The 21,237-nt window shown below is 36.7% G+C and overlaps 1 protein-coding gene across 3 annotated transcripts in view; it reads left to right on the plus strand.

Annotated features, from left to right (window-relative positions):
• Window positions 1-21,237, plus strand: part of CWC27 (CWC27 spliceosome associated cyclophilin) — a 143,301-nt gene that overhangs the window by 101,711 nt on the left and 20,353 nt on the right. For 2 of the 3 annotated variants that reach the window (XM_036409098.2, XM_045571176.1), the window contains exons 12-13: window positions 15,144-15,253; window positions 20,265-20,368. The exons of the other annotated variant lie outside the window; for it this stretch is intronic. In XM_036409098.2, the coding sequence (XP_036264991.1) occupies window positions 15,144-15,253; window positions 20,265-20,368 (214 nt within the window). The remainder of the gene's footprint in view (window positions 1-15,143; window positions 15,254-20,264; window positions 20,369-21,237) is intronic. 3 annotated transcript variants of the gene reach the window in all.

Raw genomic sequence — 21,237 nt, forward strand, 5'->3', positions numbered from 1 at the left:
TGGAGTGAAGAACATTCAGGTTCGCTGTTCAACGAAGAAGACACAGTGACTGCCCTTATGTTCTAAAATGAGATTAGATGAGCAGATGAAGGCAATGGCTTATTTGGTGTTGGACTTGAGAATGAATACCTCTATGCTAAGTGTAAGGAAGATATTTATTAATAAAACTATTGTCATTTGCCGTTACTAGCTTTTACAGTTACAATTTCTTTTCCATTTCATTTTTATATTGGTATCATAAGTTGTCTATTATTTTGGGAATGGTGAGTAGTCGGGTGTCTCAGCTGCTAGGACTCATCATTCCTGTATTGCTATTCTTCTCATGCTTGACCTGCTGATGTAAAAGGCCAAACATAATCTTGCATCAACTAGAACTCAGTTCAGTTGCTAGTATGCATATCTGTAAGGCCAGATATTAACTTATAATTATTTTTTTCATTTCAGTGTCTGAGTGCTTTCTTATATATATGAGCCATTTACTTGACTGTCTTTGATCTACAGTTTTCTAAAAACTAACAACATTTCTTATACCCGCAACGTGTGACAGTCCATTCCAACTAGCTTTTTATATATCATCTCACTGCTACTTCCTAAAAAGGAAACATTCCCTCCAGCCAGCAAGTGTTCCACCTTGTTCCTCATCAGTAGGGCTGGCATCAGTTCAGGTTCTGTCAACACTGTTCCATCAGATAAAACTGCTGGAACATGAAGGATGCGAGGCAGTGGTATGAATACACATGATATAAGCCCCAGTGAGCGGGCTACCCGCGCTCTCCCTGCTCCCATGCAGCCTGTCTGCCTGTGTTCTCGCTTGAAGCCTCCTTCTTCTAATTTGGCTGTTCCTCAGGGCTAATAGTGGCACTCACCACCGGTAATTAATCAGCATCTGTCTGATAACAGCTGAGTCACTTGGATAAGAACTTGTGTTTACTGGTTTTCATTGACACAATGGTTAATAATTAGGCATCTGTACAATATCTTTATATAAACATCATTTTTAACAAGCTAGAAGTCCAATCAGAAGGTAAGCAGTACTTCCATATCTGTTCTCACTTGTACTGTTTCACTAGTTATTAACAGAACTGGATAAGCCCCACTTTTAGAAAGTGTTAGACAGCATGGAAATGTTATACAGTTCTTGTAGCATAAGGATCTTCTAGAAAGCAAGACAAAAACTGTCAGACTGATATATCCCCTCTAGGCTTTCCCTCTTTGTGGAAAGCAATCTGGCATTGCATGTAGAGTTTTTTTTAGAATGAGCAAGGACTTTGCAGAGAGCCTTATAAAACGTATCAGTGTGTCCCAAGGGATGATCCTCACTTTGAACATTACCAGTTAACCAGTCAGTCGGCCACACTGAGTCACAGTCTATCCTATGTGATCAGTTCAGTCTCAATTCAGAAAAGATTTAGTCAGTATCCAGTATCAGAATTCTTTCCGGTTAGTATAATCTTTGCCACTGAAAAGTGTACAGAGAGAGTTTTTAGACAATTATGCCACCTTTATTACTTGCTTCATCTTTACCCTGCTGTCGTGGTCCACTTGTGAATCTCTCAGAATTCTCTTACTGGGTTCCCCTAGAGGCAAGCCTAGATTATAAATTAAAGGCTAGAGTGGAGTTTTCCAAATTGTAGCCAGTAATTCACTGGTGGATTATGAAGTCAATAATGTAGGTTAATATTTTTTATTGACTGGAATGGTGTAGACAGGAAAACATCAGAGTGTATCATATGTAGTAAGAGTAAAGAGTGTTTTATGGAATTTTGATTTTATTATATTTGATTGAGCAATATGAAACTGCTGTTTTGTAGATAAACAAAACAATGGAAGGAATGTCTGTAATTCTAATCTTAAATATAGTTTTATTTATCAGCTATATGCCAAACAAATATGTGTATAGAGTTCACATGAAAATATATACTCTTTACAATAGATTATGATCCAGAGAGCTCAGCAGAAGCCACTAGGTTAGAATAAATGTCTAATAGCATGTTAGAAAATTCTCAGAACTCAGAAAATTCCCACAGAACACTTCACCCTACTGCTAAAGTAGCTAGCCTCCACTGCATAGAACAAGACTAATTTTGGGAAACAGACATTTTATAATTAGTAATGGACTAGTATTAATAATTAACAATCAGAATAAAACCATATTCACTATCAGTAGACATTTCAAGTGCTGCATTTAGTGTGCAGATGAACTGTAAGATTTCATGATATTCAGAGCAGTGAGAACTCCTTTAGTGAAGAAAAGATTCCTCGTCAAGAGAGGTATTTCTGAAACATGAGCTCAACAGTTTCCAGAACCTTGATTCCATAGAACGAGTAGTCTATATAGGGAAGAAATCATTAATAATACATACTTTTGATGAATTAGGATCAGAAAAACAGTTTTACTTTGAAAAGCATTAATTTTATTGTTCTGGAAGACTTTTGAAATCTCACGTTAGAGTTTATGGTACCTTACAAGACAGTTTTAATTTTACCTAGTTGGTATTTTGGGGGGTCTTTTTAGATTTTATTTTTCTTTTAAGAACCCTAGGAAATGTAGAAAATTATAACCTTAAGGAAATTTATTATTTTACTTAGAAAATAAAAAGTTACTTAAGATTTCTTAAAATGAATGTGAAATCCAAGACCTCCAGGATAATTATTTTGTAAAGTTATAGTGCAGAAACATAGAGGTATTTTAAGACAAAAACATAATTCATCATGTGTCAATGAGGGATTAGCATTTGCTGATATTTTTGAATGAATAGAATTAAATTCAGATTTCAAAGTCCTGCAATATCCTCGAAACAAATCTGTTCTTTGTACATTTCTCTTGCAAACTCCACCCCTTCCCTACAGGTTTCTAGATAGTTTGTGCCTAATATACTACCGTGACCATTTTAGCCACAATTTTTTTTTCTGTTGGGCTATTTTAACAACCTGCTAACAGGCTGCCAACAGATCTCTGTTCCTAATCTTAGATCCTGCCAATACATTCTGTGTGTGGCTTTTCTTAAACACAAACTTGATCATGTGTCAATCCCCTTCATAAAATTCTTTAATGGCGTCTCATTTCCTACAGGATAAAATCCTCTGCATGCCATACAGGGCCCTATAGGGCCTGAAATTTACCTGCCTCACTAGTATTATCTCTCACTATGGATTGTATGCTCCATGATGGCTAAATTTTTCTACACACCAGCCTGTTTCCCATCTCAGCCTTTGGTGGCATAACTCCCTCTTCCTAGAATGCTTCAGTATGTGATGAATACTGCCTCCATATTCAAGTTGTTGTTTGAGATCATTTCTCTAAGATCTCATTCCTGACCTCTCCTTCAGCATTAGACCGATGGGTCTCAAACTTTCCTGTATAATAGAATCACTTGGAAATTCCAAAGCTCAGGAAGTGAGATCCAGGTGTCAGTACTTTTTGAAGCTTCCCAGGTATCTAGCCAAGATGGTTCAAACATTCATTGATATCTTCCTCAAGTTATTTTATTATTATTATACTTTTACTTTTAATTGTGTAAGCCATATGAAAATTATTTTAATCTATGATGTGGGTGAGGATATAAGGATTGTAGTTTAGCAGATGAAAGAGGCAAACTACCAAGTATTAATACAGCATGGTGTGTATTCTCATGAAGGTTTGAGGGAGCAAAGGAAAGGCAATTAAATCTAGAGAGCAACATACATTTCTAGATACACAACCCAAATGGAATCCTCCATTATAGAAATGGATAGTCTCCAAACATGTTTTTTATACCTCTAGAATGAAGCTTTTTTAAAAATGGTTTTATTGAGATATAATTCATATTTCATACAGTTCACCCATTTATAGTATGCAGTTCAGTGGTTTTTAGTATATTATAGGTATCTGCAACCATCACCACAGTCCATTTTAGAAAAGTTTTATGATCTCAAAAAAACCTTGTGCTCTTTACCGTCTTCTACTACAGCCTCAACCTCCCCTCCCCCAGCCCGAGACAACCACTCATCCCCTTCCTGACTCTGTCGATTTCTCTGTTCTAGATATTTCATCTGGACACAATCATGTAATATGTAGCCTTTGTGTATGGCTTCTTTCACTTAGCATAATGTTTTGAAGACTCTATGTTGTAGGATATATCAAGTGCTCATTTCCCTTTATAGTTCAATAGTATTTCATTTTATGGCTATACCACATTTTGTTATTAGTTGATGGACATTTGGGTTATAAAATAAATTGTGAACACCTCCAACATATGTGTGTGTGTGTGTGTGTGTGTGTGTGTGTGTGTGTGTATTTCAGAGAGGAAGGGAAAGGGAGAAAGAGATAGAAACATCAATGATGAGAGAGAATCATTGATCGGCTGCCTCCTGCACGCCCCTCCTGGGGATCAAGTCCCCAGCCCAGGCATATGCCTTTGACCAGAACCAAACTTGGGACCCTTCACTCCACAGGCCGACTCTGTATCCCCTGAGCCAAACCAGCTATGTATTTTTTAAATGTGTTTATAATTCATGCATAGGTACTACTGAACAAATGTATTGTGTACTATTTATTTATAATACACATCCACCCCGCCAAAAAAAAAAAAATAGTTTTAAAGCTACAACAAAATATAAGGAGAAATTTAGCATTTTCTTTTCACCTCTCAGTGGGTCACTTTGTACTCTAGACATCTCTCACTTTTACAGATTTTTGAGGTTAATTGTTCAGGTGAGTAAGTTAGGTGAATAAAGGTATTCTGGACAAAGGATACAATGTATGCAATTGCATGGAGATAAGAGAAAGCATGATACCTTTTCTTATCTTCAAGTTGTGTGTCAGGAACACTGGGTGAAAGCAATGTGGAATTTTTCAAACAGTCCTTTTATCCTCTTAATTCTATAGTTTTACTGTTATTATTTGGCAGTGTATATTAGACACTATATTGCTAAACCTTTCTCTCTAGAAACAACCTTATAGTTTGGGTTTCTTTCAAATAATCCCAACCAAGATTAGCAGCTTTAATTTCCTCTTACCACTCTTTTTTGGTTTACTTCTTTTTTTTCTTTTTAAAAAAAAATATATTTTATTGATATTTTACAGAGAGGAGGACGGGAGAGAGATACAGAGCTAGAAACGTCGATGAGAGAGAAACATCGACCAGCTGCCTCTTGCACACCCCCTATCGGGGCTGTGCCCGCAACCAACGTACATGCCCTTGACCGGAATCGAACCTGAGACCTTTCAGTCCGCATACCAACGCTCTACCACTGAGCCAAACCGGTTTCGGCTTGGTTTACTTCTAAATATTTTATTTCAGTGTTGTCTGTGACATAAGAAAAGTGGATCTCTGCTGTAGAAAATCAACATAAAAAATGAGTACTTTGTACTTTTCCTTCTATAAAACCGATGGAGAAGTCCCTTACACTTTATTCTACACTGAGTAGCCAGATTATTATGACCACCTGACATTTGTAGGCAGATTAGCCGTACACTGCATCGTATGGGATATGGAAGCCAAAAGCCTGTTTGAACACCTTTGCTGTCTTCAGTTACCAAGATAAAACGTCTCCAATTCGCACGGGAACACAAGGATTGGACAGTCGAGCATTGGAAAAAAGTCATGTAGTCCAATGAATCACATTTCCAGTTGCATCAGGCAGATGACAGAGTGAGAATTTCCCAGAAACAGCATGAAAACATGCACCCCACATGCATGAGTACAATCCTTCAAGCTGATGGGGGCAGGGTTATGGTTTGGGGCATGTTTTCCTGGCATGATTTGGGCCCTTTAATTCATGTGGAACATCTGAATAGTACAACATGCCTAAGTATCATTGCTGATCAAGTTCATCCTATCATGTTGATGGTGTATCCCAATGGAGATGGCTTCTTCCAGCAAGACACTATGCCATGCCACGGTGCTCATATTGTGCAGGAGTGGTTTCAAGAACTCGAGGGAGACTTTACCTTGCTTAGGTCAGCGTTTTTCAACCGCTGTTCCGCAGCACACTAGTGTGCTGCGAGATGTTGCCTGGTGTGCCGTAGGTGCAGACAAGACAAGAATTTTATAATTTTTCACTATTTTGTTTACTTAATATTTCATAATAAAGTAATTATAAAATACTTTCTTTGTGTTTATTTGATTCCTATTCAAGAGAATTACTTTATATATAGTCAATATAGGCACAGAGTTAAATTTTTTAACATTTTCTAATGGTGGTGTGCCTCGTGATTTTTTTCATGAAACAAGTGTGCCTTTGCCCAAAAAAGGTTGAAAAACATTGGCTTAGGTGGCCCCTAATCACCAGCGCTCAATCCAATTGAGCACTTGTGGGATGAAGTTAAAAGAGCCATCAGGCAGCTGGTTCCACAACCATCAAATCTCACAGGTCTGGACAGTGCTACTCATCAGGCATGGTGTCAGATTCCTCAGATCACCTTTCCACATCTCGTGGAGTCAGTGCCAAGAAGAATCGCCGCAGTATTGAAGGCAAAAGGTGACCCAACGAAGTACTGATGGGGGTGGTCATAATAATCTGGCCACTTAGTGTATATTGTGCTGATTTTCCATGTGAGGCAAGTATGGAAGAATAGTAATGTTTATTCTTACCAATTTGTTTGTGGTTGAAGAGACAATGGTCATAATATTTATTCTACTACAGCCAAAGACGTTACTAGTCTTGGTATCTTGTGAAGATGCTAGACAGACTTTGGGATAAATTCCAATCCATTTCTCAGAAATATTTCTCAATATTGGCTTGCTTATTTTTCTGTTATTGATATTCTTATTATTCTGGGTATTTTTAGCAGTATATCACACATTCATTTACTTCATTACATACCTTAAAGATGGGAGTTATTAGCACTGAATTTACCATCTAAGAAAACAGAAACATAGCATTTGTGGAGTCGACCTAATAAGCCTTTACTCCTGTGAATGACAGAGCTGGGGGTAGGTTTGAAGTTGCTAATTTGAAATATTGAACCCAGTCCATTCAATGTGTTGACTTTGTTTTGTGACCAAGCCAAAGATTTTTCAAAAATTAATCAGTAAGAATGTGTCTGTAATTATGTTCTAATCCAAAATAAGAGGGTGAGAAATTTTCCACTTGACCAAGAAAAAAGTGCAAGATTGCTTTAGTAACCATTTTAGTTTATGAAATTATTCAAACAAACCCAAATAACCTCCTTCTTCATTAAAGGATTAGTTCATGTCATTTCAAAACTGGAACACTTTAAAAATAATTATTTTTCCTTTCCTCAGCAAATGTGTTTTTGTGATATAGAGTTCAGAGACGATAGTTCACAAATACAGTACTTTCTATATACTGGCATATAGAAAGTATTGTATTTGTGTTGTTTCCTATCCTGTTTGGCTGTGTACTACTTCAGAGACATTAAGCCTCAGATGGCACCTGAGGATTGCAGTTCTTCAATGTTTGGGGAAGGAAGGCCAATTATTTAGCCTGTTCTGCTTTATTCCTACCATTTCTCCCTCTTTTTCAATTATTTTCTCTAGGAATATTTTCCTCTGAACAAAATCACTTTCCTTTTTAAAAAATTCGTTCATTCAAATACTATTTTAGGCTCTGGATATAAAATGGCAAATAAAGCAGAAAAGTCCCTGCTCTCAAAGAACTCACATTCTTGTGTCCAACTTTGGTGCCTTCTCACCAGAACTCGCTCACATTCACTCATCAGATATATTTTTGTTTTATTTTCAGCTTTTTCCAAAAGGATAAATTTCCAAATATAATATTTATTCTACTACAGCTAAAGATGTTACTAGTCTTGGTATCTTATGAAAATGCTAGGCAGACTTTGGGATAAAATCCAATCCGTTTCTCAGAAATATTTCTCAATGTTGACTTGCTTATTTTTCTGTTGTTCACATTCTTATTATTCGGAGTATTTAAATGAGTCACTATGCATAAGACAGTTAGAATGCTTACTGGCATATAGAAAGCACTGTTTGTACCAGGGTCAGCTATGAGCAGCAGATAGGATAGCAAAGCCTTTTCTGACCTATCAGTATGCCAGCAGATATGCTTCTTCTTAAGCAAGTTCTGAATTATAGCTAAGCTTCATGGTAACAATGCTACATTTGAATATCCAAATATATAGAAACATAAGTTAAATTTTCAAAGTTCACTTCAAAAAAGTATTTTCTACATTCCAATGATAAGTTTTATTGGTGCTTTGAAAACATGATTTAATATACAGAAGTAATTTTTATCCAAACAAGTATGTTAATAAAATGAAAATATTATATCTACTTCTTCCGATGAGATTTAATCATCTGAAGGAACCATGACTATGACTATAAAGTAGCTTACAGACATAAAATATGGTGCACTGTAGTCACTGCCAAATAATAATACCTCATATTTATATAACATGAACAACTTACAAAGTCCTGTCACATGCCTCATTACATTTACTTTTATAACAGTTCTGAGAAGTAGATTAAACAAGTATTATAGTTTTCATTTTGCAAATGAAGAAACCAAACATTAAAGATATTTAGTTCTCACACGAACTTACACAGTAGATTAGAGGAATCAGTTCTTCTGTCCAATATTCTTTTCATTATAAAAATGCAAACCATTGTTTTCTTAAAAAATAAAATAAAATAAGCCACAAGAAATATGACCTGTTAGCTGGAAGCCAGAATCAGCAGTCAGATTCTGGCCTGCAATCTTCAGCAACACCACTAAGATTGAGTAGGTAACCCCCCATCCAACTCACCCTCCAACCCCAGGCTCCCAAAACACATGTCAACTCCAGATAAAGCATGATTTGATTATTTTTTTTCCTACCTTCACATCATCTTAGAATTTAGCTTGCTAGAGATATCATTAAATATGGGGTTGGGGAAGAGGAGTAAGCTTGAATTTGTGTACCTATAATAGAGAACATGATTTAGGCAGGTAAAAAATTCTGAGATGGTGAACAGTCCAGGAAACAGCCTGACATGGTGCTTTCAAATAATTGTGTATTTTTTCACGTTTAAATTAGAATATTCTGTTAGAGGTGGAAAAATAATTTACCAGGATATTTTTCAGTTTCATCCTAAAGTAACTGGGAAAATCTCAACAAGATTTGGGGACTCAGACTCACTCTCTGTCTCTCTTTTCTTACCCACCTTTGCTCTCTTGTTACTGAACTGCGGCATGTACTGTTTGCATCAAGAGAAGTGTGCACATCAGGAAACTTGGAACTTATCCCCCATTTTATCAATTAACTCCATCGAGTACCATGAGAAAATACCCTTTTAAAACATTCTTAAGAAATGAATTCAAACAACACAACAGTCTTGATTGGTTCAGCTCACTTCATTTAGTTTTATAAAAGGCTAAGATATAAATTGTGGCTGCTCACTGCTTCCCAAAATAAAGTTCAAATTCCTTGATCTGGCCCTCGGGGATTTTCCACGATCAGATTTTATCTTATTTTCCTTATCTCCCATCTTACTTACTCACCCTTCATTTTCACAAAACAGTTTTCCTCCCTCACCTGCATCCTGCACTTTGTTACCTCCATGCTTTGGTTAGTTATACTGTCTCTCCTACTGTTATGGCTAAATTTTTCCCCATGAAGGCCTAGTTATACTTACTGCCACTACCTCCACCCAGCTTTCCTTCCTCTATGTGAAGTTCTTTATCAGGGCCTCTCCTATGTTATTTGTACCACCACATGGTTAAAGAGTATGCCTTATCGCTTTTCCAGCCATTACTCTCCTTTACATTGGGAACTGTCTGTTCTCCTTGCTGCCATACATAATAGAGCCCCTCTCCTTCATGACTGTTTGCAGTGGAACAGAACAGAAGTGGCATGGGCTTTGAAGTCTGACAGCTTGATTTCAAGTCTTTGCTCTATCATTTATTAGCCATATAACCTTGGGCAAGATACTTAACCTCTCTGAACCTCTGTTTCTTCATTCATAATGCAGAGATGACAATACCCCTTCTGTCCTGACAAAATTTAGTGAGAAAGCAGGTAGAGTTCTTATCTAGGTTCTGGAAAGTGGTGCTGGTGCTTGTAGAAGTAGTCATACTTGTACTTCTAATAATCACTTTGAAATTATATAGATTTATAGTGTAGTGTGACCATTTATAAAAGTAAAGCCACTGTATTGCTTTACTTTCCTCAGCCATGTAGGAGACATAAAGAATTATTGTCTCTGCCATACCACACATGTAAATATATAAGAACTATTTTGAACCAGTTTGTAAGAAAAGCATCCATGAGTTTACTACAAAACAATAGAACCCACCTTAGGACTATTAGGAAGGCAGATATTCTGCATTGTTTAAAATTTGCTAGAATTATCATAGCCATTGGCAATTTTAGGTAGCAGTTATTTCTTTACTATCTTCCCATATTGGTTTTATGAAATCTTTTTATCTTGATTGAATTTTATATTTCTTTTCTAATTGCTACAACACAGAGTATATAATTTGTAGTTGTCACATTTAGAATGACAGGGCAGCATAGGGGTGTTGTCAAAGTGCTCATCAAACTCCAAGCACTGAGGGTCACACCATCTGGAGAAGTACAGAGTGTGCTCTGTGGAGGACCCCAGGGCAACATCAATCAGCCTTTGTGCTGGTGCTGAGGTCTGTGAGGGAGCGCGAGGTACATGTGAATGGAGCGACACACTGCAGCTGACAGGTGGAAGCGGGGTCCCCCAGAAGAAAAGCTACTCGTGTCCCGTAATAATTTATAATAATCATTTATATATTGTAATTATTTTTCATAATCACTGGTAAGCCAAATAGAGAAGTATGTTACCAAAAGCTTAGATTCTACATAATTTATTATATAGATAAATATTATATTAAATGATAAGAGGATCCTAATTTAAACCAATTTAATGTTTAGTATTCAGAACATGTTCTTACTGATCTAAGTTCTCTTCACCTCTCAATTTTTTCCATAAGTTCACTTAAATTCATTTGAATTAGTTTTTAGTACAATACTCTGTAATAACTGACTTATGTGCTTTTATTACGGTAAGATATTACCAACATGACTGCTCTTTGAATTATAAACTCAACAAAACAATGTAACTCTAAAAAAAAGATAAAGTTTTATATTTAGATAGGAGTGGGACTTTAAAAACTTTTAAAACGTTTTTTAAAATTTCTTATATCTTAAGGAAAAATAACAAAAGTAAAAATTAGGAAAATTTCTAATTAGAGAATTAAGTTTATATTGGGGCTTTATTGCCATTTTATAAATAGTCACACTATACTATAAATCTTTATGACTTCAGAGTGATTACTAGATTGTAATGAAATATATCTGTAGTGATTATGCACTACAAAGAGAAGGTACACATAATAGTGCAGGTAGAGAGGAAACAATATTGGGTCCTCAGAAATCTGGGTTCCTATATTCCTGGCTTAGCACAATCATCTAGCATCTCTGAACCTGTTTTTTCATCTGTAAAATAGCAGATCATTGCTGCCTAATTACTTCTTTGGCTAATATTCTGTGTTGTGATTTTGGACATACTATTTTCACATTGAATTTAAAAATTAAAATTAAGTAATTAGTAGAATATAAATATACAGAACTCTTAGATATGAACTCTCATATAGTCCCAAGCTAGCCCCTCTGGAAGTGTCACAGAAAATACAGCTGAAAAATCAGTGAGTATTTTTATAGCTTATATTCCAAAATGGAATACAGTTTGAAAATATGGATGAATTTAATTGTATTATAACTGGTTACATTTTCAAATCAGCGAGTAGAGAAAGACAGAGGAAAATGTTCTACCTTATTTTGAGAATTTTTAAGCCCTAAAAGTATTGAAGCTAGGATGAACAACAGGGAAAGAATAATAAAAACGTCATATAAATGTAGACTGAATTCCATATAATCAGTCTGAGTGTTGAGCATACTCTAATATTTAATGTTTAGTGTGCAAGCATGTTTCAGGTAGTCTCTAAATCATTTAACCACTTTTGACTAATTTTCATGAAACTAAAGGGTTATTTTGACCACCAGATGGAGCCAATATTATTCAATTTGTAGAATAAAAATTATGCTGAAAATAGAAATTGATGAAATAAAATGAATAAATTGTAGATTTCTTATTGTAGTTCATAGTACAGAAAAAAATATATAGCCTAGTCTTTACCTAAATTTCTGCATAGTCTTTGTAAATGTCATAGAGACACCTTCATTAAGTAATTTCTTTATTATGAATAAGCTTGCATTTTGACTCTTCCATTGGCTAGAGAGACCGGATTTCTTCTTTCCACTTTTTAAAGATATCATCTAAGCAACTTTCAATTATCTTTAAAACATAATTAGTACAGATTCAACCTCTAGTCACTCTTTAAATATAATTGATTATAATTACAAAGGGAAGATAGTAAAGAATATATTCCATGAAGGCCCTCATTTCAGTGTCACAGGATAGTCTCATTATTATCATTTCCATAAAGTGTTTTCTTAATAAAACAAACCAGTGAACAGGATATGAAGTTTACCCCCCAGAAGCTCTTCCAGGAGAGAGAACGCCTCGGTGAATGGCGCCACTCTTCCAAGAACTCCACCCCAAAAGCTCAGTGCTCAGAGGCCACTGCCTTGAAGTTGACTTCTCCTGCTTCTCTCACCTCTATTTAATAAGTGCCAGAAATTATTTAATTCCTTACAATTCAACTTAATTAGGCAACTATCAATTGAAAACGTATTTGAGCCGGGACCGGTTTGGCTCAGTGGATAGAGCGTCGGCCTGCGGACTGAAAGGTCCCGGGTTCGATTCCGGGCAAGGGCATGTACCTTGGTTGCAGGCACATCCCCGGTGGAGGGTGTGCAAGAGGCAGCTGATCGATGATTCTCTCTCATCGATGTTTCTAACTCTCTATCTCTCTCTCTTCCTCTCTGTGAAAAATCAATAAAATATATTTAAAGAAAACGTATTTGTATGCTAGAGTCCTGAAACCCCTGTTAAATTTCCAAGAAGTCACTCCATCTAGCAAGCACAGTAAGGCACTATGAATATTATTATAATCTAAGACCCCCAAAATGATCAGTCTGATCATTTGTTCATTCAGCTATTGTTTATCGAGTACACACTATATGGAAGGTGTATACTTGGCCACAAACAGGGAACAGTCCCTGCTGTATGAGTTTATAGCATAGGAAGTAATACATACAAAGAGGCAGTTATAATGTAGTGTGCTTAGGATCTACAGAGTGTTTGAACGTTCAAATAAGGGGGAAATACACATAATTAAGGAGAATCAAAAAAAGCATAAAGGATTCTTCCTAGGTAGAAATTGTTCATGTAAATCCACAGTTTGGCAGACTGGACTTCCCATTTATTATGATCTGGGAGGAATTTTGGACCTTTTTTTGGTAGGATATTATTTCATCAGGATACATCCAGTTGGTGACCTGATGCCTTTTTATGTTACATTTGAATATTTTCTTCTGAGTTTTCTTGTGACTCAGACATGAAGAAAAAAAACCAAGCTGGTTAAAAGGTTATACTTTTCAACCAGACTGCATGGGTTTATAGTCTCATGTTTATAATCCCTGAGATAAATTATTTAACCTCTACTGCCTTAGTTTCTAATGCAAAATGGGACTAGTAATATGCATTCCTCATAGGGTTGTTGCTTATGAGGATTAAACAAGTAATGAAGGTGCTAGTATCTGGCATGTAGTGAGTATTTGAAATGTTAGGTAGCATGTTAGCTATTTTCAAGTCTGGTACTTTTCCTGGAATTAATTTAAGATCTCACGTATATAAAATTTCATAAAAGCATACTTTGTAGCTTCCAGAAAGGATGATGAGATACAACTAAATGGTTTATTATCCTTTAAAGTCTATCCCTTTTGCTTTCAAATGCTGTTTACTTTCATCAGTAACACATCACTTTTATTTATATAAAAGTTTTCATTTATTATGGGAATTTTTAAAAATTCCTTGAAATAGTGATTCCAGATTTTTTATAAAATCATTTATAAGCAGCCTTACTAACAGTTTCTGATACATAATAATCACTCAACAACCTTTTTCTTAAAAATGAATAAATGCGTAGCTACTTGGACTTGTTAGCTTCTTGTGCTCTTATACAGTAGAGGGTATAAACCCTTTTATCTATGAAGTGAGACTTGCAGATGGAAACCATTGGTTCATTAACTAAGTAACAATAATTGAGTAGTCACCACCCCTTTATGCTCAGGACAAAAAGGCTGCGGAATGAAGAGATTCACATTGGGCCAATGTTAACTTTCCAACTAGCTCTTAAGAAAGGGTTAGAGACATTTTTTATTTATTTATTTTAAAATAAATCTTTATTGTTCATATTATTACAAATGTTCCTCATTTTTTTTCCTCCCTCCATTGCTCCCCTTCACCAGGTTCCCACCCCACCCTCTGCCCTTTCTCCACCCCCCATTGTCCTCATCCATAGGTGCACAGTTTGTGTTCAGTCTCTTCCCACACCCCCCATTCCCCTTTTCCCTGAGAATTGTCAGTTCACTCCCCTTCCATACCTCTGATTCTATTATATTCACCAGTTAATATTGTTCATCAATTTTTTTTAATTCCCTTGGTTTTTAGGTTCACTTGGCAAGGGAATATTATAAAATAGTATTACTGAATTTCAGGAAAATCTTAATTATTATAAAAATGAGATAGGAGATTTTATACTCAAATATAATAGAGAACAACTGTAATAGTACAGTATATAATAAAATGTGTATAAAATTGGTTGATAAATTAACATCAGTCACTTTCTTTTTTTTTTTTAAATATATTTTATTGATTTCTTACAGAGAGGAAGGGAGAGAGATAGAGAGCTAGAAACGTCAATGAGAGAGAAACATCGACCAGCTGCCTCTTGCACACCCCCTACTGGGGATGTGCCCACAACCAAGGTACATGCCCTTGACCGGAATCGAACCCGGGACCTCTCAGTCCACAGACCGACGCTCTACCACTGAGCCAAACCGGTTTCGGCATCAGTCACTTTCTAATCTAGGAAATAGTTGTTGAGCTAGTGGAATTTATTGGTTTGGTTTTTTAATTAAATGGAGGAACACCAGCCCCAGGTTCTGACCTCCTCTTCAGCGATAAGAACATAGACTATAATAGGAACCCCCAGAGCCTTTTTACGGTTTATTCTAAGAATATTCTATTCTTCTTCTTCAGAGGATGAGGCTGCTCTAGGTGGTGCTGTTGCAGAATACAGAAAAGAAAAACAAAAGTATGAAGCTCTGAGGAAGCAGCAGCCCAAGAAGGGAGCTTCCCGGGAAGACCAGGTAATTTCATAAACTAAATTTTTTTCATAATTTATTGCCTTTTAGCTGTCTTCAGATATTGTTAAAGGAATCTAATTTGATTATACATCACGGGAAGCACTAACACTTAGCAATGAAAAAGCACGTTTTTATACAGAGTGGGGTGACAAGGACCTAGCCCCCTCATGCAAAAGCCCAGAGGATAGAGTTCTTTCCACACATTGTAGATGCAAAGCCTAAACTTTCAGGTTTTAAGTCTGTACTTAGATATCAAGCACAGGAACCTCATAAAGCCACATATTATCAGTTTATCGGGTGGAACCTCTGGCTAAGTGACTATTATGCAGTAGGGAAGTGGTGACTATAAACGATGGGCTCTTATGGCCCAGCATCTTTTTTTTTTTTTTTAATATATATTTTATTGATTTTTCACAGAGAGGAAGAGAGAGGGATAGAGAGTCAGAAACAATGATGAGAGAGAATCATCAATCAGTTGCCTCTTGCACACCCTCTACTGGGGATGTGCCCGCAACCAAGGTACATGCCCTTGACCGGAATCGAACCTGGGACCCTTCAGTCTGCAGGCCGATGCTCTATCCACTGAGCCAAACGGGTTTCGGCTGGCCCAGCATCTTATAAACTGACTAGCCAGATCCACTTGAAACTGCAGGTTGCCTGCAAAGAAGGCATTTGTTCTCCTAGTTGACTTCTACTGTAAGTAGTATTGCAAAATTCTGCTCATTGCAAGTATTCCTGTTTCTTTAACTAGTATTATAGGAAGATTGCCAGAAGTCAGAATAAAAGAGGTAGGGAATCAGCTCAACAATTTGGGAGTCCACCGTGCACACCAGGCAGCACTTGTCCCTCAATAAAATAAATCTCCCTCAGCAGCCCTTCATGTTGAAAAGCTAAGGGGCAGATGAAAATCTTTTCTTTTTGGTGCTGCCATATATATGTATGTGAGAACACACCATTTCAGATGTATAAATAAAAAAGGCAAAGTAAAAGTAAATTAAAAAGCTCAAGACTATTTGGATAAAGAAATCTATCAGTAGCTATGCTATAAATGACACCTAATTCTTGATAACGAAGGAGCATGCATCATTACTTAGCATGAAAACAATCATAAGAAATGTTTAACAAGAAGTAAAGTATAGGAAATTATAATTGCAAATAACTAACATGTAAAGTTTTCAAAAGAAATAGAACATCAAATAAAATTAAGAAAAAGTACATTATTAACTTGGAGTCACACTGTAATGAATATACTACTAAAGATCTAAGTATCACTCTTATTCATGCATTCCTCTTTTTTCCTTCCTCACAAATAATTATTAAGAACCTACCATGTACTAATCACTATATTTGGTGGTAAACAAGGTGGGCACATCCCTGCCTTCTCTGAGCTATCAGGAAAAAGAGCCAGTTCAATGGGAACAATAATACCAATAAAAGGGGGAGCATTATGCCAGCTTAGGTACAGGGAACTATGTAAAGGTACAGTAGTAGGACCAAACAGTCCTAAGAATGTGGGAAGGTCCTTCCTGAGAAAGTGATTTCTAGGCTGAGCTTTGAAGTTTAAATAGGAGATATGTGGCCAGATAAAAGGAACAGTATAAGAGAAGTCTTTGATCTCTTTGCAAAGAATGAAAAGATGTTAAGTATGACTGGAAAATAAATAAATAAGAAGGAGAGAGATGATACTGGAGAGGGAAGCAGAAGGCAGCTCATTCAAGAAAGGTATTTTTGAGCCTTAATAATGAGTTTAGATTTACCCTAAGAGCAATGGGCAGCCATCAAATGGAGGAAGTATTATGGTTTCATTTGCAATTTGGAAAGATCGCTTCAGCATGGCTGCAGTAAGGAGAACAGACTGAACCGGGGCAGGACTGGAGACACAGAGGCCAGTTGAGAGACCTTACGTGTAGATATGCATGCACAGCTTCCCGAAGCCCCCTTTCAGAGCAGTTGGCAAAAACCAGACCGGTTCCCCTGTAGATGGCAAACAGGTACCTCCATGCAGATCCTGTCTTCTTCACCCTAGGTGGCACCCGGTTACTTTTGTGATGTTTGCTTTTCTGCCTACGGTCGTCTCTTGCCTTTAGAATGCACCTAGAGAAAGCCCAGTCTCAAACAGGAGAAGCTAAGCCAGGCCAAGAGGATGTTTTTTGTTGGGCATAGCCCCCCTTCTTTGAGGAAATGCCAGTAGCACATTGACTGACTCTGAAAACAGACTGCCTTGCCACTTTCAACTCAAGGAAAAAGATTCAGGTTTAAGTGTAATTTGCTAGGGAGTTTTAAAATTTCATTTCATTAAGAAGTATTCTTTGTTTTCATGTTTCTTTATGCCCTCAGAAAAGCCTTTTCCAAGTGTACAAAAGTCCACCATTACAAATTGATGGGATTTACTTTATAAGTGATTGATGATCGATAGATACATAGATAGATAGATAGATAGATAGACATGAATATAGATATTTATATAATACTAGAGGCCCATTGCATGAAATTTGTGCATAGGGGAAAGTTCCCTCAGCCCAACCTGCACCCTCTCCAATCTGGGACCCCTCAGGGATCGGGCCTAAACTGGCAGTTGGACATCCCTTTCACAATCTGGGACCGCTGGCTCCTAACTGCTCACCTGCCTGCCTGTCTGATCGCCCCCAACTGCCCCCCCACCAGCCCTGTCACCCCCAACTGTCCCCCAACCAGCCTGGTCACCCCTTATTGTCCCCTCCTCCTGCTGGCCTGGTCACCACCAACTGCTCCCCCTGCTGGCCTGGTCGCCCTTCACTGTCCCTTTCTGCTGGCCTGTCACCCCCAACTGCCCCCCTTGCTGGCCTGGTCGCCCCACACAGCTTGTTGTTGATCATTATTGTGAGGACATCCTGCTCAATTTGCATATTACCTTTTTATTAGTATAGATAGATATAGGTATTTAAGCACAGAAACACATAAAAAGCCTTGAAGAATATATACCAAAATGTCAGCGATGGTTATTCTGAGTAATTGTATAATATTGTTGTTTTGCTACTCTTTATTTTCTAATATTTCTACAGTAAACAAAATACAATAAAAATAGATTTATTTTAATAAATAAGGTTTAAAAACAAGAGATGCTTTCTTTATCTGTTAACGTTTGAAGAATTTAGTCCTGCCTAGCTAGTTTGGCTCAGTGGGTAGAACATCAGCCTGTGGACTGAAGGGTCCCAGGTTCGATTTCGGCCAAGGGCACATGCCTGGATTGTGGGCTTGATCCCCAGTAGAGGGAATACAGGAAGCAGCCAATCAATGATTTTCATCATTTATGTTTCTATCTCTCTCACCTTTCCCTTCCTGTCTGAAATCAATAAAAATATATATACTTTTTAAAAGAGCTTAGTCCTATTATTACTATTCTAGAGATGGATAAAATATCTAAATCCTAACCCACCAGGCAGCCCTCAGAATGCCCATGAGGCTATTCTACAGAACTTTATAGTTTTTCTCTCAAAATCATGTCATTCAACAATTATGGTGATTTGTATTTTTTCAGCTGTTGTTTATGTGGGCATTAAATCTTGTGAAACATATAAAGCACATTTCACTGTCATTTTTTAGCAATACTGCCTTTGCATTTATTTTGTCACCACCTGTCTTCATTAGATTCTAGACCAGTAAAACCAATTTAATTTTTTCATGAACTGTGGTGTCAGTGATATTTAGCAGATAAACTCTGGAGCCTTACAATTTGCTGTGACTCCTTTCTATACCTGTTATTTACATATCAAACTATCATATAACTTTTTCCTTATGAAATGTATTTTGGTACTGAATTCCATGTATCAATATTTTAATTATATACTTGATTTTTTAATATGGATAATACTTTATACTGTTTCTAATTATATTCTTTTTTAAATTGTAGAATAAAAAACTTTTTCCTAACTTCTTTTCTCTGCTCAAATTCTGGAGTAGACTGTTAAACTTCTGCCCGGAGACAATAGAATTATCAAATTGTAAGCACTTTACATGCTCATTCACAAAGGGCAAAGGAGCCAAACAATAATCAAAGGAATGATCCCTTTTAAAAAAATCATACTACACATGATATTTGTACCATACTTCTTTCACTTAACAATACAATGAAATGCTTAGAATTTATATATTCAATAGAATGTATAGAATTTAATAGCATAGTCATTGCTTTTTGCCAAATTTATCTAGTTCTTTATTGATAGACATTTGAAATTTCCATTTTCCCACTTGGGTGACTGTTGCTGGGATGCACATAAGCTATTTTCTGTGTCTCGGAGTATTTTTTCTCTATGTATTCCCAGGGTTGGAATTATTGAATCAAAGGGAATGATCATCTTAGAGTTTCTAGTACATAAAAATAGTTTCTAAAGATATCTCCAATGCATCCATCTTCCCAAAGTGAATGTGTCCATTTATTTTACCTTCTCCAGTATTGTTACTTTTTTTACATTTTTAGGAAATTGTTCAATGAAAAATACTATTTGTTAGTGTTTTGTTTATTATGTTACACTAGAGGCACGGTGCATAAATTCATGCAAGGGGCTTGGACTTTGCAGCCACAGCTACTTGCCTTGGCCCTTACAGCCCCAGCTTCGTCCAGAAGGTTGTCCAGAAGATTGTCCAGAAAGATGTCCAGCTGCCTGGTCTAATTAGCATATTACACTTTTATCATTATAGATATATTAATGAAGTACCTCCCTGTCTTGTGCACAGTAAAAAGCTAATTATTAGTAATAAGCATGCATGAGAAAATTTAAGTGTCTTCTATATAAGCAAATTTATGTTCTCCAAGTAAGAAAATAATCATGTATCTCTTAGGTAAAATGTTGGTGCAGATGCAAATAGGGTAATGCCAGGGATTGTGAATATCAATCACTATTGCAGCAGGAAAGCAGTTTTGTTATTTTCCTTCAAAAGTAAAGTTTGCATCCTGGTAGGATATTTTTTCTAATAAATATGAGTGTCTTTTCGAAAGTTATATTTATTCTTATCAAAAAATGTATTCTTATTTCAGACCCTTGCGCTGCTGAACCAGTTTAAATCTAAACTCACGCAAGCAATTGCTGAAACTCCTGAAAACAACGTTCCTGAAATGGAAGTAGAAGATGATGAAGGATGGTAAGGGCTTTGATTTCTTTTTGTTCACCAGAAACAAAGAGGCTCAGAGCAAAGACACTTCCACTACATCATCCCTTTGCTTTCAGACTTTGCCGTCAGTCATACCCTCATTGTTGTAGGGCCTTATCACCCTTTACTCCATTTCACTTTGCTAAGTATTTATTCAGTGCCTGCTGTGGTCCCAGCTTTGTGCTAACCAGTGCAAAATACACAAGATATATAGGACCTTATCCCTGCCCTACGTTATCTACTATTGATAAGACTCACATTAAACAACTAAACAAACAGCCTTAAAAGATTTTAAATCATTAATGTTTTTATACTTTCCCACAAACGTTTTAGAAATCACTATTCCATTTCATAATCCTACAAGTTCCTCTTAATTTATTACCTACAGGATCCTAGCAATATATGCATAGTTAACTTATTTTTTTCTTTGGATATTTTTCAGCTGTTTAAGACACTGATAAGAAATAAAGGAATTAATGACTTAAATTCCTCCTGTGCTTAGCACTTTATCCTATGCTGGCAAAAAGAAAGGAAAAAAAAGAAAAGAATAAGAATTGTATTTTCCCTTATCACACTCCTCTGCCCTGCAGTTGACTTCACATGTAGTATATTAGCCTCCCCACACCTACTGCCTCCATCTCCCACTGCACCCTGGCTCAGGCACATTGCTGCATGCAAGCCAGCAGGTCACCCCCACACATGATTCATCGCTGGAGCCTCTGAACTGTCACATGTGCCATTACCCCAACCCAGAATCGGAGCCGCACCCCTCTCTGCCAAACAGCATCTCTCCCCTATTTCAAAACTCTGTTCCGCACTCCCATCCTCCAGGAAACCAGTCAGCAAGATTTGTGGCGCAC

This window comes from Pipistrellus kuhlii, unplaced genomic scaffold, assembly GCF_014108245.1.
Source record: "Pipistrellus kuhlii isolate mPipKuh1 unplaced genomic scaffold, mPipKuh1.p scaffold_m20_p_4, whole genome shotgun sequence".
Lineage (NCBI taxonomy): Eukaryota > Metazoa > Chordata > Mammalia > Chiroptera > Vespertilionidae > Pipistrellus > Pipistrellus kuhlii.